This window comes from Pipistrellus kuhlii, unplaced genomic scaffold (genome assembly GCF_014108245.1).
Source record: "Pipistrellus kuhlii isolate mPipKuh1 unplaced genomic scaffold, mPipKuh1.p scaffold_m20_p_8, whole genome shotgun sequence".
Classification (NCBI taxonomy): Eukaryota; Metazoa; Chordata; class Mammalia; order Chiroptera; family Vespertilionidae; genus Pipistrellus; species Pipistrellus kuhlii.
The window spans coordinates 12,855,092-12,881,951 of record NW_023425584.1 but is presented as its reverse complement, the minus strand read 5'-3'; the positions used below and the strand labels follow the sequence as shown (position 1 = coordinate 12,881,951).

The 26,860-nt window shown below is 41.6% G+C and overlaps 1 protein-coding gene across 8 annotated transcripts in view; it reads right to left on the bottom strand.

Moving 5' to 3' along the window:
- The window catches only part of EBF1 (EBF transcription factor 1), a 387,980-nt gene that overhangs the window by 112,768 nt on the left and 248,352 nt on the right, over window positions 1–26,860 (bottom strand). For 4 of the 8 annotated variants that reach the window (XM_036423506.2, XM_036423507.2, XM_036423502.2 and 1 more), the window contains exon 8: window positions 18,235–18,376. In XM_036423506.2, the coding sequence (XP_036279399.1) occupies window positions 18,235–18,376 (142 nt within the window). The remainder of the gene's footprint in view (window positions 1–18,234; window positions 18,377–26,860) is intronic. The other 4 variants (XM_036423508.2, XM_036423509.2, XM_036423504.2 and 1 more) reach the window with 1 other exon arrangement.

Sequence of the window (26,860 nt, the reverse complement as noted above, 5' to 3'; positions counted from 1 at the left end):
TAGAGGGCTTTGTCTTTCTCTCCTATTGAATCCTGGGGCCCATTCACATCCATGTTTTCTGAGGGGTTTGCATGGACATTTGTCCATGGAGAGGGGAAAGGAAGAAGGAGCCTCCTCTCTGCAAAATCGACTGTAAGAATAGATGATCTGTAACTCTGAGCAGATGAATGATCCAGGCAGGATATGCTCATGTGTGTTTTGTTCTCTTTTCTTCCCATTACAAGAGGACTGGTATTAGTCATCATGTGACAAAATTAGCTTCAATAGCAGTTTCTATCATTTTCATTAGGTTTTCTGTGTTTTTAAGGAGGCTTTTTTTTTTTTTGAGGGAGGGGTATAATTCAGAGCTTCATCTTGAATGAAACAGGCTGTCAGTTTTGCCCTCCTGTGCATAGATCCCTAGAAATCATGATATTATTTATCAGCCACACAAGTTGGCTTGGGGCAAGTTTCAGGACAGAGGCTGCTAAGTTACCAATAGGCCGAAGTCTGGTAAATGGTTCTGGGGTTTCCAGACCTGTGTCAAAGGAAGGAAGGGAGGGCTCTGACTGCTGGGCTCAGCAAAGCAGGTCAGTGTCAGAAACTTTCGGGCAAACAACATGCAAATGAGTAAGTTGCATGACAGAGGGATCTTTGAGAATCCTACTTTGTAGCTGGTTTAAGGCAATGTGATCATTCAATGCGATCGATGTGTGCTTGTGGTGGAAGCCACAGAGACAGCAGGCAGCCCATGGAGCTCTGGCTCTAGGAATATAGCATCCCTCTGGCAATCAGCTGGCTTCCTTCACCTTTCCACCATCCCCTGGACAGCACTGGCTCTGGGCTTTATGCTCTCATGAATGACAGGGTCAATCAAGCAGCTCATCAAAGAAGTTAGGCTTTCCCACCCACAGGTCTAGGTTCTATATTTATGCAGCACCCTTAACAGGACAGTCAGGGAGCAGAGAGCAGCAAACCTTCCCATTCATGCTTCAATGACTTGTTCTTATTGGTAGGGATGGACGGTCAACATCTTGAAAACACACAGTTTTGGCTCCTTAAATTGACAAGAAGTCTAGTTGAGTAATAAGGGAGGTTTCCTTTTCGAAAGGAGGTGATGCTGTGTGATGAAGCCCACTAGAAAGTAATCTCTTGTAAAATGAACACGCCCCCACATACAACCTGTGTCCACATTTTATTCTAAACAAGGACACCTGACTGGGTGTTCAATCCCATTACTTAAATCTGCTTTGCCCAAAATAGTACCCACTAGCCACATGTGGCTATTAAATCTCATTTTCAATTAATTACATTAAAAAAAATTTCCTTAGTCATACTAGCCACATTTCAAGTGGTTAATAGCTATATGGGTCTTGTGACTATCATGTTGGGCAGACCAGAGATAGAACATTTCCATCATTACTGGAAGTTCTATTGGACAGTGCTAACCTGAGGATCATGTTTAAATACCTGAGCCTGTAATTGACAAATAATAATCAGAGCTACCATTTAGGGATGCCTTCCATAAACCAGGAGCCTTGCTAGGAATGATTACTCTCTAATACCACCACCAATGATCACAAAATCAAATGCTCATGGGCCAGACAGGAAGGTAAGTAACTAAAATTGGCTAGGGGTAACACCATGGGAGAGGTGGGGACTGTAGCTAACTGTAGAGTTTATCCCTCCTAAAAGGGACATAAGTCCTCAGTTTGATCAAACTGTTGTCATTTGAGAATGTGATTCCAGCCCTTTCAGATCTTCTGAATACAAACAGAATTTGCAAATCCAGATTTTCATATAAAATTTCATTATTTTTCATTGTAAAGCAACAAATATATCATTTCTTTAGGCACCATACAAATTAAACCTAAACATACCTCAACTCTGGATTCAATCCATGATCTGATTCACCCATGTGCAACTTCTATAAATCCATGGAGGGTCAAGAAGCGATTTTTAGTTATTAATCTCTGCAACTACAATACATAACTAATACTGCCACTAACTCATCAAATAAATGCAAACCACAACCATGGTCAATTCTACTTCTGATTGTTCGAGGCCTCTCCCAGAACCAGACAGCAGTCCCCAGCTAGCCTTCCTCTGCCATGCAAGGAGGTTTGCTGTGAGCTGTTTGGAAGGCGAGATCCCTGCTCCTAAAGGATTTCTGCTGTCATCATGTAAGACAGCATAGAGAGTGACTCTTTAAGGAAACTCAGTTTTGAATGTGAGCAGCATCTCAAAATCAACCTTGCCCAACCTTCAGCAATGCATGACTCCCGCTTTGTGCTTTTCGGAAAATTAATTCTTATATTTCTCTTCACGACCAAGGCTGCCACTGCTAATGTAGTTGAGTGAACTTTTATTCTGGAGAGCCTTATCGCCCTGAGCCAGTTTCCTCTCCTCCCTGACACATTCAGTGACGCTGCAACTCCAGTGTTTGTTGGAGCACAGATGTTTCCGTGGTGATGATCAGTGACGTCACCAGCATAGGAATGTGTATCATCAGATTTATCCAGGCAGAGCTGCAAAGGCGAGTGGGAATTCCATTTCCATTTGAACTTCATGAGGAGTGACTCAGCTTTCTCAACAATTACTTGGTGGGATCTGGGCTTTTCACTCTGAAGTCCAAAGAGCAAACACTCACGCTTGCCTGTTTGTGATTCATTTTACTATGTGATTTAATTATGTGAAAAGTCCCCTCGACATATCAAAAACCGAGGTTAATTTTTCTCTCAGATGCCAGCTTTCAAAATGTTCCCACCCTGATCCAAAGCTTTCTGGTGTTTCCCATTAGCCTACACGATCAAGTCCACCTCATGAGTCTGGCCAGTTCTGCCTTCCAACCTCACTCCCCAGCTCTCCCTGACTGCAGGCAGGAGTAGGCAGCAGCTAAGGCCACTGGCTCTGGCTTCAGGAGCCCTCAGCTTGCCTTCCAGCTTCATCACTTAGCAAATTACTTGGGCAAGTTACTTTCCTTAGCCTCCATTATTATCACTTTAATTGGAAGCAGTAATTATGAGAGAAGCCACCGCATGAGGTGGTTTACATGAGTTAATCTGCATGTACAGAGTGTACAACGAATAAATGTGAGAGAGAAGAAGACCAGAAGTTGCAGGAAAAGCAGGAGGAAGATGGGGAAGAAGAAAATGAAGAACTCGATGACAGGCTCTCCATATTCACTGTCTCCAAACATACTTTGCACATCCCTACCATTTCTTTTTCAAGAAGGTTGCATCACTCACTTCTACTCAAATAGTATTTGCCAAGAAGACTGGTCTTCTGTGTGAAGCTACTTATTTCTGTCTCCATCTATACAACACTAGCCCTTCAGTGAACGTCTTCATGTCTTTCCCATTCATCTGTCACTTACTGCACTTTTCCTTAAACTTTTATCTTGATATATGTATTATATATGTGTATTTGTGTAGCTGGGCATGTATGTATTATGTAAATCAACCCTACTGTCAATCAACTCTATGCATCCCTTCAAGGCAGGGACCTCATTCATTCACAAACTGGATAGACAGTTCTCTGCACATAATCAATACCTGACAATTAACTCGCATGTTAAGTTTTCAAAGGACTTGTTAATACATTATCTCAATTATTCTTAATATCAACCCTGAGTTGTAGGTAAGCAAATGTTAATCTAAATTTCTACTTTACAAATGAGGTACCTGATCTCAGAGATGCATTTGAACTTGAGACTTTGAGAATCCACATTGGTTGACAAAGTCAAATATTTAAAACACCCAAACTACCCTTAAACTGTGGTATTTATTTAAAATTCCTGCTCAGTTTGGCTAAAATCTTCACTGTAATCATATAAACTCAGCCAAAGTCCCATAAAATCTTAGTTGTGCAATTCCTTATTCCCAAGATAGAGGGTGGATATTTATTAACTTTACAGAATATTACTTCTCTGTTTCCAAGTAAAGTTATTTCCCCCTTAAGACTCAGCCCCATGTATGAATTATAGTAAAATCTCTCTCTACCTTCTTCTATTTCCAACTTCAAAATATGGCATCCTAATATATTGCTGCAGGTGCCAACTTAAACACAGGAACATTGAAAACACTGCCAGACTTCCAGGCTGAGAAGCTTTTCTATTGTTACAAGTTGGGCTGCTAAACACACAGAGTTTAAACATCTAATACCAGTGATAGCAGCACTATGAGAACTTACATTTTTAAAGTGAAGGGTAGTTCCCCTTAACTTTCATTCTCAATATGGACATTTTCACCTCAATTATGTTCATTATATAATTTTGCACATATACAACATAATAAAAGTTTACTGATAAAATAGGTTATCATAAAACAATACCTTAATAACATTTTCCCCAACTGTTTTCTTTTTTTAATTTTATTTTCAACAATAAGAGTTGGATTCCACAGGCTTTAGCTAACCAAATCAAGAAGTGTTTCTATGATTTTACCCAAGTTGAAAGGTAGAGGAATCTAAGGTACAACCTTATAGATTTGTTGCACATAATAGTTACTGGAAGAATACAGCTGGTTTGATGATTCAGCCAGATTTTAGCAAAGAATGACAAAAATTCTCTTTTTCTCCTCTACAAAGAAATGATAAAATACATTGGAACTGCTGAGATACATTCCCCTCACCCATCCTAATAATGTCCCTAAATGCATCTACCTCAGGCCCAGCACATAGTAGGTGCTCATATTATTGGCTTGCCAACTGTGCTCAGAAGAAAAATAGACAAAGAATAATAAGGAATTAAAGAAAGTTCACCATTTGTACGAACCACATTAACTTTAATCAGTCTTCTAAATAACATCTAAAGTCTACCGCTATTTTATGCTCTTCTCTTGAAACTTTTATTACTTTGCCCCAAAGTTGATGGAAAAAAAACCCATGTGGCCCTGACTGGTTTGGCCAGTGGTTAGAGCACTGGCCTGTGGACTGAAGAGTCATGGGTTTGATTCTGATCAAGGTCATGTACCTAGATTGCAGGTTTGATCCTCAGCCCTGGTCTGAGTGCATGTAGAAAGCAACCAGTGATGTGTCTCTCTCACTTCAATTATCTCTGTGCATCCGCCCCTCCCTTCCCTTCTCTAAAATATCAATGGGAAAAAAAATATCCTTGGGTAAGGACTAAAAAAAAAGTCATGTATTGAGAAGAGGCCCCAAACCTAGCATTGACTATGCTTCGATTTCCCATGTTTTCCTGCTGCACATCTCCCCAGAACTACAGGTGACGAATGTGGGTTTGAATGACTAATGTCCAGTTGATTACAACTGTCTACTAAATAAACCAGCAACACAGGAGCAAATGTTCACATATAAATATTGATTAATTTCAAAGATTGGGATAAAAATATATTAGTACTTGGGTTCTGGTTTCATGCTTAGTAGTCAGATAAGTATTTGGCCAATTCAGATCTATTTCTATGCCTGTGGCTGGAGAGTGTTACTTTTGTGTTTTATTTTTCCTTCTCTGGTTACCATCTGGTTTCCCAGGTCTGTTAGCCTCTGTTATGACTGAGCATACGTTTAAGCAGGATTTTAATTACTAGGTCATCTGTAGTAGGCTGGCAGAAAAGACTTACAATCCATGCCTCAGACTTTCTCTTGCTCCTCTCCAGGTAAATCTCTTTTTTTCTTTTCTTTCTGAGGATGCTCAAGTCATGCTGATGGCATCGTATTCATCTGATAAGGATGATGATCACCTAATTTCTATAAAGTTTCATTTCTGTCCACTGAGTATTTCAAGTTGCAGGGCTGGCACAGGGAGGCTGAGATGGGATGCCCGATAGCGTGACGTGATACCAGGATTTTTTATCTTAACCCAGAAAAGCACCTTCCCATATATCACTGCATATGCCAACTAGCATTCCCTGGGGATTGAGCACAGATCTGGCTTTTCAATTTGCCTTTGAGTAACGTCGTCAATTTGCTTCCATTGAAGCAGGAATTATATTACGTGATCAAATAGCAAGAGAATTTCTTTCCACCTCTGAAGTATAACGTGAGGGGACTAGCACTGACTCAACAGTGGAAAAGAACAGTGGTGATGACCGCCTTGTGTCAGCTACCTAGAGGTCCACTGCTACCTAACTCTTTTAGGAGCCACAACCGACTCTTTGAAGGATGGTCTCAGTCTCCCTCATTGCTGAATGAAGAAAATAGTAGTGCCCTCCTATGGTGGTTGAGAGCATTCCAAGAGACGATACCAAATATTTAGCACTGAACCTGACAGTAATAGATGCTCATAGCCTGCTATTATAAGAGCAGAATTATCTTCACTGCAAACACTGGCCTAAAGCTAGCATTTTCCTGGGAAAAGAGTTCTGTTAGCCTGTGATGAAGAAAATACATTGAGTCATATCTCCAAGTAAAAGAAAATCCAACCTAGGAGAAATTTCCAGATTTGTTTTCTCAGAAATGGATCTTAGACCCAGCACACCTTCCCAAACAGCCCTTCCACAAGCTTCTGATATTTGGTCCTCACATGGAATTTGGACATGCTTTCCCCTCCACCAAGAAAGCTCTTTCCTCTTTGCTTGATGAAATGTTATTTTCATTTTATTTTATTTATTTTTTTTAATATATTTTATTGATTTTATACAGAGAGGAAGGGAGAGAGATAGAGAGTTAGAAACATCGGTGAGAGAGAGTCATCGATCAGTTGCCTCTTGCACACCCCCCACTGGGAATATGCCCGCAACCAAGGTACATGCCCTTGACCGGAATCGAACCCGGGACCCTTCAGTCCCCAAGCCGACGCTCTATCTATTGAGCCAAACCGGTCCCGGCTTCATTTTAAATTTTAAAAGTGTCCCTGGTTCTTCAGACTTGGCTGAGTCCCCCTGTTGAAAGCTCTCTTAGCAGTCTATATTTTTCCTTATCATGCCTACCATCATTGCACTTTACATAATTCTGGATGCACTTATTTGCTTAATATCAACACTCAGATACGCACATCCTCGACTATATCCTCATAACGTCAACAGCTATCCTTGCCTTGTTCACCTCTGCAAACCTATTGTCTAATACAGCAGGCAGCCAATACATACATGTTAAATAGATGAATGATTGAATGGGTGAATAAGCACATGCATGGAAGAAGAATGATCAGAATTGGTATGAGACTGAGGAACCAAACAGAGTAGCTTAAATGTTGAGAAGTCTTCCAGTGGTTATTAATAATTGTCCCTACACCCTCACTGTGCTTCCTCAGTTGATAAGCAACTGACTCCACAGAATCCAGTTTCCTAGGCTGACCTGGCCCTCACTCCAGCTGCAGACACTCTATTCTCTTGGGGGTTAAAATTAGCACCAGTAAGCTCCCCATACAGTGGGCTCTCATCATGAGAGGGCCCAGGTGGATCTTGCTGACAGATGTTAAGGTTAGAAGGAAGGGTAGCAGCCAGATGAGAAAACAGAGCCACCCCCTTCCGGAGGTACCAGTGCTTCCTGTCTTTAGGCCTGGCTGGTTCCTGCCTGCCCCACCCCTCCCCCTTGCATCAGTTTCAACACAGTTGCTGCTCTTTCTGTCATTTGAACTCAAATCCTCTCTTGGAAATTGATGGGCAATCCTGCCCCTGACAATGTCAGCTCTGCTCAGTGTCGAGCTGGCTCCATGTATATTATCATAATGCACTGCCTGGGTGGACCCGGCTGAGGCTCTCCTTGACTCAAATCCTCCCTTTCTACACTAATTTCTCCTCTTCAGCATGCAGACACTGCTTGTTTAAAAACCCAGAGTTAACAGCTTGGGAGACATTTGTGGTTTTCGTTTTTTAATCCTTACCGGAGGGTGTTTTCCATTGATTCTAGAGCAAGCATGTCAAACTGGTGACCCACAAGCCACATGCCTCATTTATTTGGCCCGTGTTAGCCTTTGAGTTTAACATGCTTATTCCAGAGAGAGAGAAGGGAGAGGAAGAGAGAGATATATCAATGTGAAAGAGAAACATCAATCAGGTGTCTCTTGCAAGCACCCCTGGGGGAAAGGGCGGGGAGGGGAACGAACCCGAGATCTGGGTATGTGCCCTGACCAGAACCGAACCCACCACCCTTTAGGGTATGGGACAATGCTCTAACTACTGAGCACACCAGCCATTTTGGTGTGGGAGACATTTTGATTTTTAAAATCCTATACAGACATTAATTCTGTTCTAATAGTCAATGAGCTAAAAATATTTTTTTAAATACCAATATTTAACTTTAAAAAAATTTTCCCCAGGGTCTTTTTTCCTGATAACTGTAAAGAATTACTACTTGCCCACCCTTAACAACTCTCAAACTGTTCTTTGCTGCACCTCAGTACCACTTACATTATGACTTATTTAGTTGCAATTCTGTTTATATTGACTTACTTTCTCCTTAAATTCAGTCTTGCCCTAAGCAATAATAGCTGTGAGACTTTAAAATGCTTTGGTGATTTTTGTTTTTTTGATGTTGGCTTTTTTGTGTTCAAATAGATAATTATATATATTTAATTTTTTTTTAAATATGTCTCCCCATCTCACATACTGCATGGGAAACCTAGCCTAAAGCTCACTAGTAAACACTGAGTGGATTGAACACAATACCATCTCAGTGGAAGGAATTCAGAGGAAAGAACATCAGATTAGAGCTACCTAAGGCATATGTGGCTGTGTAAGCCACACTTTGTGGCTTTTCCAGGCCTCCTGGAACCCACTGTGAACCTCCTGCAGAAATGCCTATGGTGAAGGGAAGTTGGCCTTGGATCTGTCCTGTGGAATGACCATGGCCTTGGAGGCCATTCATCAAGGCTGTGTGTATGGCACCTCCTGGAAACAGACCTCTCACAGAATCATCAGGATTCAAACAACAGATCACCAGAGCTTAACGGGCTCTACCAAGGCTGCACCCCTTTAATAGATGAGGAAACTGAGGCCCAAAGAAGTCAAAGTACATATAACTGAAAATGTTCAGTCAAATATGACTCAAACCCACTCCTGGCCACATTGCCCCTAAAGATATTATCTTCAGAATGTGTGTGGCAACAAAGAGAAACTTTTATTGGTATATTCACCTCATCTGAATCCTCCAAAATTCTCCTGAGGGAAGGTACTCAAGCACGTAAATAGAATGGGGCCCTTGGTTTAGAATAGGGGTGTTGAACTCAATCAGAGAAGGGGCCAAAATCTAAAATCCAGCCTAAATCGCGGGCCGAATGGTTTACTGAACAGTCATAAACTGTCATTGTGATGGAAACGCAGCGGAGTGCAGTGATGACAGCGCAGTGCGGGCCACATTGCAAGGCCTGGCGGGACGGATTTGGCCCGCGGGCCTTGTGTTTGACACATGTGGTTTAGAACAATCAATTAACAATCGCATAAACAAAACTGGAATTATGATGCTTTTGTAATCAAATATGAGATTATAAAATTAGCCTTTAAAAAAGTCTGCAATTGCCCAGCCAGTGTGCTCAGGGGTTCCATGTGGATCTATGAGCCAGGAGGTCATGATTCAATTGCCAGTAGGGGGCATGCAGGAGGCAGCCCATCAATGATTCTCTCTCATCATTGGTGTTTTTATCTCTCCCTCTCCCTGTCCGAAATAAATCATATATAGATTTTTTTTAATAAAATGTCTGCCCATTTTCTGTCCAAAATGTAAGCAGAAAGTACTGCTCTCCTTCCCCACACCATCACCCACATATTTATTAAAGTAAGTTAGGTGTGGCTCATTCATTTATTAGATCACAAAAAATATCTGGAAGTTTCCCACTATTTATGGGTCTGTCAAGAAATTTAAGGCAACATCCTTCCAGAATGCATATCAGTTTCCCGTGTTACCTGGAGCATGAGGCTTAGTAACCCTTCAGTACCTTCACAAGGATACGGTCAGTATCCTAACACCTAACTCACAGTCTCACAGTTTTCTCGTGATCTCCTTTTTCTCTGCCTTGCATACAAGCCAGAGAGCCCATATGGTCAACATATGATATCTACAGAGATGAGTTAGAAGATCCTTGCAAATAAATATAATAAAATATTTTCAGCCTCCTTGTTAACTTGCCAGCCCCAAAGACAACATACCATTCATCAAATAAAATCAGCATTTTCTTTATTTGACTAGCACAATGTGATATAGCCACAGGAAAAAAACACAGGTTATTGAAGGAAAATGAACTCTAAGGTAAACATAAACATACACAGCATGCCCATCAAAAAATAAAAAGATCTGCTCTGGGCTAACGTTTGAAAGGTCTATTTAAGACCAGCATAAATTGCCTTCCTTGTATTGGGAGAGAAAAAAAATGAACATGAGAGAGGAGATGAAAATAATTTAAGAATCATGTTCAGAGCAAGTGGTAGGGGTTCCCTGGGTTTGACCCACATCCACAGCTTACGTGCTGTGCATCTCTGGGCAAGTTGCCTAACTGCTCTTTAGCCTCAGTTTCTTCATCCGACAGTGGGGTGTCTATAGCAGCTATGTGCCAGCATGAGAAGGGCTCAATGAATGTGTATTGTCATCATTCTTAATACTTCTACTATTACACAGAGCTATATGGTTAGGTAGATCTGGGATCCCGTCCCAGGTCCACATAGGATTAGTTTTGTGTCTTTGGATAAGTTGCCGACCCTCTCAAAAGCTCAGTTTTCTCATCTGTAAAATGGGGATAATAATTATTATAGGTCCTTATATGGGTAAGGATTTGATAAGATTGTATAAATAAAATGATCACCACAGTACTGGCACATAGTAAATGCTCCATAAATGTTAGTTTCTATTAGTCCAAAAATAACAATGATAGCAATAATAATACATATTGCTATCTGGCCTGATCATCATCATTAAGCCAGACAGCAAAGTCTGAGCACTGTTTCTCCTTTGTCACCAATGCTGTTGGTGGTGTCATATTCAAACAAGGATAACGTAGACCACCTGCTTTGCAGTGACCTGTGACTCATAAACTCTTTAATCTGCCTGACCCTGAGAGCCTGCTGGCTACCAAGTTCCCAACACTTCTGCCATTACTTGCTCTGAGGATTATTCAGGGAATATACTGAAAGTCAGTCTTCACTTAGATCCTTGTTCATTATCTTGACTTCTTGTGGAGTCCTTTCCATCATGAGGGAAGACAAAAGACATGCTCCCTATTGCTCAAAGAAAAAGGCCTGATTTGATGCTTGAAAATCTGGGGCCATCATGCTCTGCTTTGTGACACATCTGGATATTCTTAACCTTAATGTCCTGTTCTTACATCTGTCTTGCTTTCTCAAATAGGAAAATCCATTGATAAGATACAATATGCCACCCTCAGTAGCAAAAATTGCTGCTGCTATTGTTCTACTTAACTTTGGACCCTTCACCAAAATGCTCTTGCCAAAGGAGACCTGGCTGGAGTTCTCACTGAAACTCTAAGTGCAAAGCTGTGAGTCCCTCATCCTCTGCCCCTGTGATCTGAAGGTGCGTTTCTGTCAGGAGGCTGGAGAGATTTTACACACAACCTTCTCATGATCCTTGGAATCCCAGAGGTCCCTGCAAGCCTAGGCCAACCTGGACGGGACAGGCATCAGGGATGGACCCCCAGTTCTCCAACATACTGTGTAACCAAGTGACCTTTTAGTTGTGCAATGCCTGATTTTCACACTTGCCAGCCAGCATACCATGACAAGTACAGAGAGTACTAAATGGCTTTTGACAGAAAATAGCTATGTGAGCCTGAGCCGGTTGCATCCCCTCTCTGGGTCTCTAGATCTGTTGCATGGCCTCTATACTTGAATGACTCTTCACTTAGCATGTGCTGTGACTCGGCTATTGACCATGGTGGCAGAGGAGAGAGACATTTTGGAAGGGTGCACTTCTCTTTGTTGTTTGGTTTATTTCCGCTCAACCCATTTTAATTTTTGGACCAGACAAGTAATTTACATTTCCTAGGTCAAATAACAGCAAGCCTTAAAAAGAAAAAAAGAAGAAAAAAAAAGGTCTCTACAAGTTCAAAAAGAAGTCAATAGGTAAACTTTTTCTAAGCTAATTATGAAAAAGAAATAGTGAATTCATAAGCCAAAACCATTGAGGAAAAAGAACCCTCAAATGTTAGACTTTCTTCCTATTTTGAACACACGCACTGTTGATGGAATGAGAAGTGATCAGGGGGACGGCTTCAAGACACAGCCAACTCCCTGGTGAACTTCCAGAGGCTGGCAGAGAAGGGCAAAGTTATAAGCAACTCAGAGCAATCTTGCCCTGGGCTCTCATGACACAGAAGTAGTTCATGTAATTACAACTGAGTTCATCAAATCCCTGCTTGGTTGGTTCCCTCCACTCCACCCCCATTTCACAACTGCCACAACCAGGGCCTGGGCATCCCATGTGGGCCTGAGTGACCTGGCCCTCGGCAGCCAGCTCAGCCTCCTCTCCTGCCATCCTTCCGGTGGCTGGAGCAGCAGGAGCCATCCCTATCTCTTTTGGTGCCTTGAACTCACTTAGCAAAACAGCCTTTGTATGTTCTGTTCTCTCTGCCTGGAAATTTGTTTCTGTCCCTTTGCCTGGTGAAAGACTTACTCATTTCTTAGGTTTGGGCATAAATGTCATTTCCTCATAGAAAGGCTTCCCTGACACCTCACTCCTCTTGTCATCCCTCTTTTATGCACAACTCTAAGGAGTTAGAAGTTTTGCTTAATGTTTTTCTTCTCTATTTATATCATAAATTCTTTGGAGACAGTGACTGTATCTGCCTTGGGCGGCTACTGTACCTAGCTTAGTGTCTGGCATGTAGTGAATGCTTAGTATGAATGAAGGAATGGAGGAAGGAATATTTGAAGTTCATTGTGCTGACACCTTATTCTTTGGCTAAAGATCCAAAGGAAGGGTTAACCTAGAAATAGCCTGGGGATTTCTCTGTTCTCAAGTCCTGTCTTTCCGGAGGCATCTCCTGAAATAGGTGTCAGACTAGGGAAGGCATGTATCAATGCTTCAGTTCAGAACACCCCAAAATGGGCATGTTAAAAGGAGGTCTAAAGATGACCCAACCCAGACCTCATTATTAACATACAAAATGGAGGCTACGGAAGCAAAGTGGACTTCCCAGAGTCACCCAGCTCGTTAATGGCAGAGTCAGGACCAGAATCCAGCTCTCCAGTCAGACAGGTGGATGCTAGTTCTCATAGACCCAGCTGAGATTCACTGGCTCTTTCTTGTCGCCTCGTTACACAGAGGGGAGAAGAGGAGGCGGCTCCATTCTGTTGGAAGCTCTATGCTGTCTCCCAAGGAATAATCTCCAGGCCTGACCCATCTCTCTCCATGTCCATAAAACAGCAAATTTAAGTGCAGCTGGGCACCGGGAGGCAATGGGACCGGATACCCAGGGGCAAGCAACGGAAGCAAACACTGCTTCTGTCTGGAGCAGAAGGATTAAAGAAGGTCAAACGCTAAAGAGCAAGAATAACACCATATTGTCAGGGACAGCTGGGAGGGGACACTACAGTAGAAAGGTCAGAGCTAACTGGTGGTGGGGCAAATGGGATTCTATTTCTCTAATGCCATAATCTTAGCAAGGAGAAGGCCCTGTGATTCTGACACAACTCTTCTTCAAGGGCTTTTAGTTTGACCAAATCCCACTTTTGTTTTGATTCTGTTTACTTACACATCTCAATCTGTATAATTACATTGAAGGGAAATTCAATTCATTCATATCTGATGCCCACAAAAGCTAAATGTCCATCGTTTTCCATTTTTAAAAAGTAAGGGTGTGTTAAAGCCTCTGTATTTGAGCCAAGAAGCCAAGTAGGACCCCAGGTAAGAACTCATGAACATTAAAATGTTCATCTTCTAAAAATTTTTGATTAACCACAGTTCTACTTATTTTTAAAATAAATATGAAATATACAACAACACAAATGCACAACAATAATAAATATCCCTAAATACGAACAGCTGACTGGGGCCTTAACTCCCTGCCCGCTCAGACATCCCCGGTGATCAGGAATAAATAGTCCGTAAAGGGGGAAGAGCAGAGGGAAGAAAAAAAGGAGGAAGTGAGAAAAACACATGCATATCAAAATTTTTAAAGTCCCCTTAAAAAAAAAAAAAATGAGCATTTAAACTGCTTGTCAGACGGCTTCCTGACAAAGCCACTGGAGTGTCTTCACTAGCATTTGCATAAACGCTGCCAGTGAGTTCACCACAGCTGCGAGCGCTAATGGTACATAAAGCAATTTAGTCACTTCTCCCGGCTCCGATGTCAGGATGATGAGCACCAGCTCTTTGCCTTGTTGCATATTAGATCATTAGGTAATAAAGTGTTAGCGCGTGCAAGCTCACAGGGGCCCTGCACTGTAGCTCTGTGAGGGCACCGCATTTTGCCATGGGGGTGGAAAAGATAAAGAAACTAATGCCACAGTTGGCCTTAAACCCAAGTAAACACAACCTGAAAGTCAGAAGAACAAGGGCAATGTTAACACTCGCCAAGCCCTTCGAAGATCCCCACTGCACAGTCCCAGGAATTTGCCCACGTGAGGGGGACACAGGGGAGGCACACAAGCCAGAGCTGTACACAACCGTGGTGGCAACAATTCAGTGTCTGGCCCTAGGCCTGCACTTTTTCAAAAATTGGAACACTGAGAGCAGTAAAGTCCTGAGGCTGCCTCTCTCTCCAACCAGACCTCTCCCATAAAGCTATTGCTTAAGGAGGAAACCTCACTACCTTAAACTCTCCCGTACATCTCAGTATTTATGAATGAGGAAAAAGAGGCTGAGAGCAGTTTCCAACAGCTTCAGCAAGCAGGGATTCATTCACCCTCTGTGGATCACACAAGATTCCAGGAAATAATTTTGCCTTTGGCAACTCTTTTACTTGAAATACGGAGACAGTTACATGAGCGCAAGGGCGGTGAGTGTGTGGATCACACAGGGAGACTGCATGAGTGTGAAACATGGTCTCTATTTCTCTCATTCACAGAAAGATTTGAGCCAAGAAAGGGAACTTTCCTCCAACTGTCTGACATGCAGGATATAAATAGAGATGTGCAGCAGCTCAAAATAATTCAGGCTACCTGTAAATGAGAGGGTGAAAAGCCCAGAATGAGGGAAAACGAAGGCTCCTACAGGTCACCTAAGAGACAAAAATACCTGGTAGTCACACTCTGCAGTAGCTGCTGAAGTGGAGGGGCCAAGGAGTGGGGCGTGGTTCCACAAGTCTTCAAAAGGGCAATTGCTAATAGGATTTTTCAATGGCCAGATAAAGCATTACCATACCCAAAATCAAATGTGTGTTAGCATCATAGGCCCACACCCACACACCACCAATGAAAGAGCCCATCGTCACCCTTTGCTGAGTAGATATTTATGTAGCTATCAACTTGAAGAGTCCACATGAGTGGGTGGTCCTGGGTGGTTGGTTGATTCATCTACAAAGAAGCAGATTTCCATGGCACTGTTGTTCCTAAGAACCTTAAGGGGCTGTCTACCCTTTGAATCTTCTGGAGAGAAGTGAAGTAAGGCTTTGGAGAACGGGAGGCCCCCTAGCTAAAGGAGGTAGGACACCCCCACATCCTCAACAATGATTAACCATTAACAAATAGTGAAATGTCATCATTTCTTTGAATCATTCGCTAATAATAATACGGCCAGTTGTGGACTGCTAAACTGAAGCAGATGAATAAAATATTGTCTTTAAAACATAAAAAAGCCTTGGCCAGGTAGCTCAGTCAGTTGGAGCGTCATCTCAGACACCAAAAGGTTGCAGGTTTGAGTCTCAGTCAGGGTACATATCTAGGTTGCAGATTCTATCCCTAGTCAGGGTGCAAATGGAAGGCGACCCGTTGATGTTTCTCTCACATCGATGTTTCTCTTTCTCTTACTCCCTCTCTTCCTTTCATTCTAAAAATCAATCAAAACATATCGTCAAGTGAGGATTTTAAAAATAAAAAATAAAAAGCTTAGGATAATATAATATCATAACTAAAATGTTAATGTGTATGCCTAGAAATAAAAATATTAAGCTGGGAGAAGCATAGAGACTCCAAACTGTCAGCCCATGGCTATATTCCTCCTGGTGACTTTTACCCCCTCTTCTCTCTCCAGGGTTTAAAATTTTGTAATTAGTTACCAACAATTAAAAATTAAGAGTCCTGCCAAAATGGAACATCTGGCCTCACTGGGCTTTCACTCCCCTCGGTGACAACTGCCTGGGGCTGGGGCGGTGGAGCATGTCTCTTGTTCCGCAGTCTCCACCCAGCCCACTTCCCCTGTGTGTGTGTGTGTGTGTGTGTGTGTGTGTGTGTGTGTGACCAGCCCCAGCCTAAGGGGGTAGCCATTTTTCTACCCCATCCCCCACCCTGAAGATCATCACCTTTGTTTTACTAAGAAGGAAACTAAGGATACCAAAAGATATAAGATGACTTGTTCAAGGTCACACCAAGGGTAGAAGTGAAACTACAAATTCAATTTACATTCCCTGACTCCAATTATAAGACTCTTTCCAACTCATCATGATGTGAAATAATGTTCCTGACCTCCACACCAAGAGGCATCCTTTCTACCTGGTTGTTTTCTGCTGTTTGTGTTGGTTTCTTTGGTGGAGGGTCGATTGGCCTGGCATCCTGTGCTCTCTCCCCTGCTTCCCTAGGACAGGAATGCATGCAGAGTAAGCTCTGCACTTTGAGCACATGTGAACCCATGACTGGCACATTTCAAAGTGAGTTCAGTGTGTCCCAGACAGGACAGTAACTAACCAGTCACAGTCAAAAACAAGACTTCAGCTTTTAAGCCAGAACTCTCCAAACTGTGCCCACTAGTGTTTACTTATCTTTTCCTCTTTCCTTTTACCTAAACATCTTCATTGCCTTAAGTGACTCCAAAGGTATTAAGAAGGCAATAATACCGTAAAGTGAGGATCAGAATAATTTTAAGTACAGAAATGGAACTGTGAATGTAATCATGAGCAAGTGATTCAAATGGCCTCCTGCAAAAAAGTAATATCCATCCATCTCAGCACTAATGAAACCATAAAGTAACAGCTTTTGAAAGATGATGGTTTACCTTAAAAAGCCTGTAAAACTGGATGTAGTGAAGAATCCCTTCTGAAAGAGTTACATCTGGCTAATTAATAAAAAGCACAGTTTGTGTATTCCATAAGCACAGGCAAATAAAATCAGGCAAAGGATGATAATAGTGGTGTGTTCATTCAATTGGGATGCTGTCAGGAAAGGGCAATTTCTACCTTGTGGACTACATCATGGACTGCTCACGCCCATGGAAAAGTCACGCCATCAGTGGTAATTTGTATGGTAGTGTTTTACAAAGAATCCTGCTGATCTAGCAAACTGGAAAGTGAAGTAGGGAAATGAATTAAGAGCTTAAAAAGCAGATGGTGAAAATCTAACATGGTGATTGGTATCCAGTAGGCTCAGTCACTGTTTCTTGGATGGATGGACGGACGGATGGATGAAAGATGGGTGTATTGATGGATGGATGAATGGATGGACAGGTGGATGATAGACAAATGAATGGATTGACAGAGAGATGGATGCAACGAGAAGACGAATGGATAGAATTTGCATTGATAATGGATAGATGGACAGATGGAAGTATGGATGATACATTACCTATACATGTAGTGCTGAAACATTCACACATATACTCAGTTGGACCATGGTTCTTTTGAGTGGCATTCACTTTTCTTCATTTAAAATTTTATCTGGTTTCCTCTAGTTCACTCAAAGGCACAACTGATAAGCCATAAATTTAAGACAAATGTGATTTCTCCCCACCAAAGGCTACCTACAGAAAGTAGGCTCTGCCATGTGGTGATGAGGGTCTGCACAGGGCATGGGAGAAACATTTAGTTTGGGCTGCATATTCAGATACTGCCTCCAACCTAGCTTTTAAATTTTATCTCCAAATGCAGTTAAGTATGTAGTCACAGAGATACACCACCAGCAAGGAGGATTGTACAATCAAGTCAACTGTAAGCTCAAAATGTGTCATGATTTTTGTGATCCTGCTTTGGCCTTTATTTGTCAGTCAAGTGGAAGCTTAAAATAAAGTGGGGATCCAGGTCTCCTTCTGACTTAACAAAAAGGAAAGATAATATCAACCAATTTCCAGGGTGGAAAACTGTGCAACAGGCAAGGGCAAGACTCAAAGATATCTCCCTGTCTTTAACTACACAACACCCACATTCTTCAACAGGGCATTGGAAATTTGAAATGGGTAGAAAATGTGGTGGAGTTGGAAGAAAGAAACCAAAATAAGTTCACAGTTAAAGGTAACAATGTCAACCAATGAAAATGATTCGCCTACCATGTTCCAGATAAGAGGGCGTACCTTCCGAGGGGTCAAGCCTCCGAGCCCTCCGCCCATGCTTGGAGTTATTGTGGACAAACATATTATCAGAGACTGCCAGGACATGGCCATCCACATTGACTGTCGTAGACACCACGACCTGGAGACAGAAGAGAGAGATGAATGAACATTTTAATATAAAAGCACGGAGGGTAATAAACTCAAGTTAAATAAATAACAGCTGGGAGCTGAAGAAAATTGCATCGCGATTTCACATAATAACTGGTGCTTATGCTGTACAACTCTAACAAGAGGAGCTATTGATGAGTGGGTCTTTGGCATGGAACGTTTTTGATGCAGTTTTAAGTAAAATTGCACAGTTTATAGTTCTACAGCAAAAGGTACACTGTTAACCATAATTTTAACAAGAGGATCTTTATTAGCATATATTTTTTTTTACACAAGGGTGGTTGTGTTTCACCTAAATTACCCTTCAGTTTAGACACCGAAGCAGATATCACAGTTGATCATGCAAATGAAAATCTTTTGAATCTTTAAAATATTCCTCTCTTCCCCCTCCTTCCCCTGTGTCAGAGTTAAGAGGAGAGAGAAAAGAAAAAAGAGGTTTTAGGGAGAGCTGGGATACAGCTTGCTCTCCTGGCTGTCTTTTTAGGGGATTCTTGTACCTTTTTCTTCCTGCATTCATTCAGTTAATTAGCCCAAAGACCCCCTTGCCACCATCACCACTACTTCCCTCTGCCCCCTGCCAAACAAATAATAATAATAATAATAAATAAATAAAAATCTCTGCTCAAGAAAGGTCTTAGGTCTGTGTTTCAAAGCTCTCCCCACCTCCCCTTGACCCCCAAATGGTGGCATGGGCCCAGGGTACAATTCACATACCCTGGTCACCTTATACACTGATTCTGAACTCAGTTTGCCGGAAAGGTGTTTTTTTCTCAGGGAATTTTGACTAAAACAATGAGAAGAAATGACCTACACTTCTCCTTACATTAAATGGGGAAGAGGATTAAAACTGAAACCCGCAGAGATATGTTTATTCATGCGACCTCTTACAACCAAATATAATAATTGTCTGTAATTGCAGCTTCAGCTCCCACCTCGTGCTCTGACATGGGGAAACAGCAATCAGCCGGCTCCCGTTTAATCCACCTATTATGTTGACTAATTAACTTTGCTCGACAGTTTATTTCTTCCTCCATTATCAGCCCCTGTCAGCCGCAAGCACCCTGCAGCATAGGGGGGACCCAGGGCTCTTTGATTGATCACCGATAGATTGACATGCAGATTAATTTAATTAGAATCACCTCACTTGAGAAATGAAAGACAATGGCAAGAGGGCTAATAGATCTGCTCTCATAATGAGGCGAGCCTCCAGAGCCAAGCTGAGGGTTTCTGATTTATTTTGCTCAATTCCCCCGTTGGCTTGGGAAGACTCGAGCTTTAATTGTTCTTGGTTTCAAGAGGCATTAGCTTCTGGAGAGGTGAAACGCTCTACAAGAATTGGCACGCACTGAGGCCCCCTTTTCCGGGAAAGCCTTTGCTCTGAGTTGGCCAGAGTGGGCAGTGAATTCTAGAGTCTTGGGCAACAGGGCAGTTTCATCACCTGATTTGGGCAGAGGGGAAAGCGCTGGGCCTTGGCCTGGGCCTGCAAATGGCCGGCCTTGCCTGACCAAGGGGGCCCCGTATGGACCCCTACACCCATCCATGCCCCTCACCCTTAAAAGTTCTCCTGCTCCTCACTTTAACCTAAAAGCCTCCTGGCAAACTATGAGTTTCCCTCCCGCTTCCTCAAAGGTGGCAATGAACTGTGGGCTGTGCACACACTGCCTCCATAGAATCATGGGGTTGGGCTGATTTCATTGGTGTTTTTTTCCTTTTAGACCCTCACCTGAGCCCACCTGAGGCCCTGCTCCTCGTAACAAGCCCCTGGTGTCTGTCAGACCCAGAGGCAGAAGGACCTGGGCCTATGGTCATGTTACCTCCAAGGGAGGGCTTCCATGGGCCCCCTAAATCCTCTGTCAGGGCCCTCACCTTGATCCCAGCAGGAGCTAGGCCATCCCTTGATTTTATTTTAACTCTATTTTATTAAAACACAAAGTAAACCATTGAGAACATTCTCCTTAGTCACCGTGAAACCCCAAATCCCAGCGAGGGCAAGCCATTCATGGGAGGAGGTAAGTGTGAAGGAGCAGTTTGCAGCTTGGTTTTTCTCTTCAGGATTGACCAGCCAGATCTGACACAGCCTGACACTCGTGTGTATGTCTCATCAATTGTAGGTTCCTTTAAAAGAAGAAGGAGGAGGAGGAGGAGGAGGAAGAGGGGAAAATGGCCTATTCTTTTCATTTCAGAAAATATTATGTGTGGAGGCAAAATCCGTATTATTTGAGACAACGGAACCACGTCTTTCTTTTTAGTTAGGGAGATGACTTCCCAGGACACCTATAATTATATAACAGAGCTGACTCTTTCAAAGAAATTTTGATTTACTACGAGACCACAACTGAGTGGTCACTGGAGTCGTTAGCTGAAGAAACTATAAAAGGAATCCCAAACGGTAACTGTTTCCAGTGCCAGGAAATACAGAAAAGTGGTTATTCTCGACAATGACAATTCACCACGCACCTGTAAGACAGAGCACTACAGGCTTAAGGCTTAAAATATCCTGTATTGTTTAAAGACATGTTCATCTCCTTCTTACATTGGACAAAAATGACAAAAACTGTTAAGGACAAAAAACCCACAAAACATTACACCCTCTATGTCTTTTTCTTGGAAAGAGAAGAATCACCAAGACCACATGTGTAATAAAATCATTTCATTGCAAGAGTCATTAAACTGAAGAAAGAAAACACAGATATTCCTCATGCTTTTAATTTCTAGAAAATAAACACCCAATATGATCCTCAGAAACTCATGGCACAATACATTTTTAACTCCCCTATATCTCCAAAATAATTTCTCTCACTTCAATTTGGAAACGATCAGGATATATTTAAGTAAACTATAGGCTTAAATTAATCCACAGAGCAAGTTATAAATTTTTTAAAATCTCACTGTGAAATGCAAAAGGGCACTGAAGTGTCCTTTAAAAAATAGGCCCATGGTAGGAGGGAAAAGGGCCTTTACAGTTTAACCCAAGATTAATGAGGTGCTGACACATTCATGCAGGCAAGGGGACAGACAGGCCTGCCAAATCTGCAACCTTCCCAAATTTTTGTCAACAAAGCACAGCTTGAATTTGGGACAGATAAACATGGAAAATGACTTTACGTTTGGACTCGACCACCCCTTCCCTCTCTACCCACTTCTTCATCCTCCTGCCCAGGGAACGACATGAAGGGAATATGAAGAGCAGGTCTAGTTAGAATTTTATTATAGATGCTAGAATTAAATCTTTAGTCTCTAGAATCGCACTGCCCAATACAGTAACCACACCACACTGATGGCTATTTAAATGAAAACTATTAAGTAAAATGTAAAGTTCCATTGTTCCTGAGTCGCCAGGGCCACATTTCAAGTGGTCAGTAGTCACATGCGGCTAGAGGGCAGATAGAGAACAGATCATTGCAGAATGTTCTGTTGGGCAACGTTACTGTTGGTTTTGAAATAAGTTGTGCCCAAATTCACTCACTAGAATGGCCAAATAACATCTCCTGAAATAAGTATTGGCTAAGTGAACATGTTTAAGGTTGTGTACATGTATATTTTCTGGAATCAAATTTCTATTGGATGAAGGGGCATACCCTTTTAAGATAGCAATCCAGAGATGTACTGATGAACACCCAGCATGCACCTGGGTTCAACCTTCTAGGTGAAGTGTGAGGGAATATAAAGGGCAGGAGAGAAGTCTGCAGCTGCCCACAGACTTGAAGATTTTACATTGTCATTTTCAATTTCTTGGCTCACCTTGGTGGTTGAGAATCTTCTCTGCTATATCCTGGATCTAGATACCCCTAAATCTTATTCTTTTTGCTGTTTACTAGTACTCTCCACTATTTAGAATTAGAAAAAAATCAACGCACAAATTTTGATTCTTGATTCCCAAGCTTTCCTGGTGGATATGATTTTAACTTAACTTCTTGGAGCCCCAGTGTCCCTGAATCTCACCTGGAAACAATCATAGTGGCCAATACACAATGTTACTGTGGGGCTGACATTGCATAAGGTGCCTAGTATGGTTCCTGGTTTCATACCGAGCAATCAGCAAACGTCAATAATAGTACTTGTATAGCTGTTGCTTTTAGAGATGTTTGTGATGCTCAAAAAAAGTTGGAGAGGACATGCTGGGCCATGAAGAGGACCCAGCACAAACTGTTATTTCAAATACAAAGATACAGAAAGTATTTCTTCCATGTCCACGCCTTTATCAGTCTAACAATTAAACCATTTTGAAAGACCTTTGTGCTCACAACACATAATCATATACCTTAGGCCTCTTGTGAATTGCAAGACCTCACTGATTTATGTAATTTTGCTTTCTAGACCTCATCTACATCTCAGCCCGTTACACTCTAGGCTTGAAACTCAATGAAATCTTACTGCTTTGAAAATAGTCTATAAATTAGACAGCTGATCAATTCAGTCTGGTGTTCCTAATACTTCATTGGAATGAGGGTTCTCTGGGAGTTTTGTTGTTAAGTTCGCATTTCCTCACTGTCATTCCTCAAGCTGGTCCTCTTCCCTTCATACCAGGCGGAAGACTTCCCAACTATGTTATCAGAAATTCATGAAGCATAATCTCTGTCTCATGAGCAGATTTTCAAAAAGACACCAGCAGCTAAATTTAGTTATGAGTGGAAGGTCACATTAACAGAAGTAGCAGCTCCTATGGGAGGAAGGGTTATGACCAAAGGGCCCCAAAGAATTGAGATCTATATCTTTAAACATTTCTACAATAAATGTGGAGTCAGGGGGAAGGTCAGACCCTAACAATATCTTTAATATTTAGAGTATCTCTAGTAGCAATATAAAGAAACAGACTATTGATATTCCTGGATGAATTTCGGGGGAAATACAGCAAGAGAAAGAAACCAATACCAAAGGTTGCACATTGCATATTATGATCTGAATTGTGTTCCCTCACCCCAAAAATTCATATGTTGAAGTCCTAACTCTCAGTACCTAGAATGTGAACGTATTTGTAAGTAGGGCCTTTAGAGAGGTGATTATGTTAAAATTAGGCCTTCAGGATGGGCCCTAATCCAATCTGAGTGGTGTCCTTCTAAGAAGAAGAAATTTGGACAGACACAGAGAGATCAGGGATGTGAGTGCAAAGAGGAAAGACCATGTGAGGACACCGTGAGAAGGTGAACATTTGTAAGCCAATGAGAGAAGTCTCAGAGAAAACCAACCCTGCTCACACCTTGATCTAGCCCTCCCAAACTGTGAAAAAATAAATTTCCATTTTTAAGCCACACAGTGTGTGGTTTTTTTTTTTGTTGGTTTTTTTTTTTTTTTTTTTTTTTTTTTTTTTTTTTTATGGAAGCTATAGCAAACTAATACACTGCATGATTCCATTTCCTTAACATTTCTGAAATAGCAAAATTTTAGAAAAGGAAAACACACCAGTGTTAGCCAAGGGTTAGGGACAGAGGGAGGGGGATGTGCTTGCCATTAAAGCATAACAGAGGGACCCTTGTGGTGATGGACATACCTAATATCTTGACTGTGGTGATAGGTACACAGACCTATACATCATAAAATTATATAGAGCTATACGAACATACAAACACAGATGACTACACGTAAAACTAGAAAAATGTGAATAAGATGGGTGGATGTATCAATGTTCATATTCTATATAAACACTATAGAGCACAATGTGATACTGTACTCCAGTTTTTCAAAATATTACTATTGAGGTCTAGGTAAAGGGTACACAGGATCACGCTATATTATTTTATACAACTGTGTGTGAATCTACAATTAATTCAATAAAAATTGACCTAAGTGAAAGACATCAGCAATCAAGATGCCTTTCAACAGGTGAAAGGATATACAAAACTGGTAATCCATAGAAGGAAATATTAAATAGCAATAAAAAGAAATGAGCTATCAAGCTATGAAAAGACATGGAGGAAAACCTTAAATGCATATTGCTAAATGAATGCAGCCAATCTGGAAAGGACTATGTACTGTATGATTCCAACTATATGACCTTCTGGAAAAGGCAAAACTATGGTGACAGTATAAATATCAGTGACAGTCAGGATTTTGGGAGGTGGGAGGGAAGGACAAACAGGTGGAGGGTAGGGGATTTTAGAAGAGTGGAATATTCTAGATCACACCTAAATTGTAGATATATAACATTCTGCATTTGTCCAAATCCATGGGCTAATATAACATAATATAATATAATAACATAACATAAAGAGTGAACCCTAGTATAAATGGAAGACTATAATGTACCATTATTAGTATATCAACTGTAATAAATGTAGTAGTCTAATATAAGATGTTAGGAGAAATAGGGGAGGGGGAAGTGAGGGATTCTATGGGAACTCTCTGTATTTCCCCCTCGTTTTTCTGTAAACCTGAAACTGCTCTATAAAATGAATTCTATTCCATCAAATGCCTGCCCTCCACCCCACACAGCCCACATTCTCCACCCAGCTGTCTGCTAAACCACTCATTAGAGGCTCCTCAAATGTTAGTCTCAAGAGACCCAAGAGATCAGCCAATCTAGTGGCTTCCAAAGGAGACAAGACTGCAGAGAGGGAATCCTAAATGCAGCCACGGCAAGGCTGCCACTAAAGCATGCAGTGATTTCCTTTTGTTGACATGGATAAGATCATCTCCATATGGAAACACTGGTTATCTCACGCAGATGAGAAGCTGCGAGCTGGTAGGTTCACATGGCTTCAATTATTTTAAAATAGAGAGGGCAAATTTTACTCCATAAAGGCTATTAGGTTGGAAAATATGTCATCACATGAGGTTCGTAAACCAAAATGACAAAAGAAATTCTCAGGAGTTATGATACCGCAAATTTGCCCAACACTTCCTTTTACAGATAGCAAAACTGAGGCCCAAAACGGTTTAAAAACACCCTCAAAGTCACAGGACAAGTTCACAGCAGAGGCAAGCCTGAAGGGAAACTTCCAGACTTCAGGTCCAGTGTTCACCCACAGCAGCCTCTGGCCTCTCCATCCACTCTCCTGGCTTCCGGTCTCTCTTCTCTGACTCCCCTGGTATCTTCCAGAGAACACCTCTGGTGCCTATGTGACTGACTACACTTTTAAGTATTTTTTACACAAAAATGGTCTGCAGTAGTAAGGCCTTCATTAACTTTGTCCTTTAAAATATCCTTCACTGATATGGAATGATATATTCTCTAAAACCTGCCTGATTGCTAACTTCTATCTGGTTGAAAGATCCCAAATAAGTCATTAAAAATTATGGAGGACACATGAACCTACAGGATGTAACAGAGTGAAACTGCTAGAATATGCAGTAACTGAATTAAATCCACACTTTAAGGCTCAAGGCAAAACTCTCTCTTCTTTTAAGAGTAAGACAAGGGTGGATGTTTCTAAATCCTCAAGTACTTAGGTGAAAACTAACTTGGATCTTTGGGAACTAGACTCAATTTCTGCCTCCTGAACTGAGACGCATGCTACACAGAAAAAATTCATCGGTGGCCTGAACTGTGTTTTTCTCTCTCTGGGTCAGGATACTTTTGATGACTCCTGACAGTGTCGTTGGCCTGTACCTGGTGCTCTCCAATTACATGTACACTGGCCATTTTAAGCAGCAGTGGGCCAACACATACAGAATTGCCTTGTGTGCTCTCTACCAACAGGTTATGGCACATGGATGTTGAAATTGGAAGAAAATAGCATACTGGTCAACAACTCCAAGTCCAGGGTCAGGCATTACTGAGTTTGAATCCCAACCAAGTTTATGATTTACTAGCTTGTAGCCCAAGGTAAGTCACTTAATCATAAGAATAAGATTTGGGCCTACTATTTGCCAGGCATTATTCCATGTATTGGAGAAGTAGCAATGAGCAAGACAGATAAAGTATTTGACCACAAAGAGCTTAGTTCTTAGCAGAGGCAAAGCGGGGTCTTTAGACAATAAGTAAATAAGCAATGAAAGCAAATTTTGGAATATGAAAAGTTCTAGGAAGAAAATAAAATGTGGAGGGGGGATGCCTAAACAGGTGGTGCTACTGTTGATTGAGTGATTAAGGACGGCATCCCCAAGGAGTGGACATTTTAGCTGAAATCTGAGTAAATAAGTAAATAAGTAAATTCTCTCCATGAAGTGAGAGAATTTCCCAGGGAGAGGCAACAGCCAGTGTGAAGACCCTGAGTCAGGAATAGGGTCAGTATATTTGGGAAAGAGAAAAGAAGGAAGAGAAGAAAGACCATTGTGCTTGTTTGGAGCAAAGTAGCAAGGAAAGAACTATAGAAAAAAAGTCAGATAATACGTGTAAAATACTGAGCACTACAGTGTCTCACACATACTAAGAGCTCTATAAAAGTTACAACTGAAAAAGTGAAAGCATATAATAATATCTTTTGTTGGAAAGTCTTGGTAAGTATTGGCATCCTCAGAACCAATATCCATTGGCAACACTGATCAAACCGAACACTTTCGTGTCTACTTAATGTAT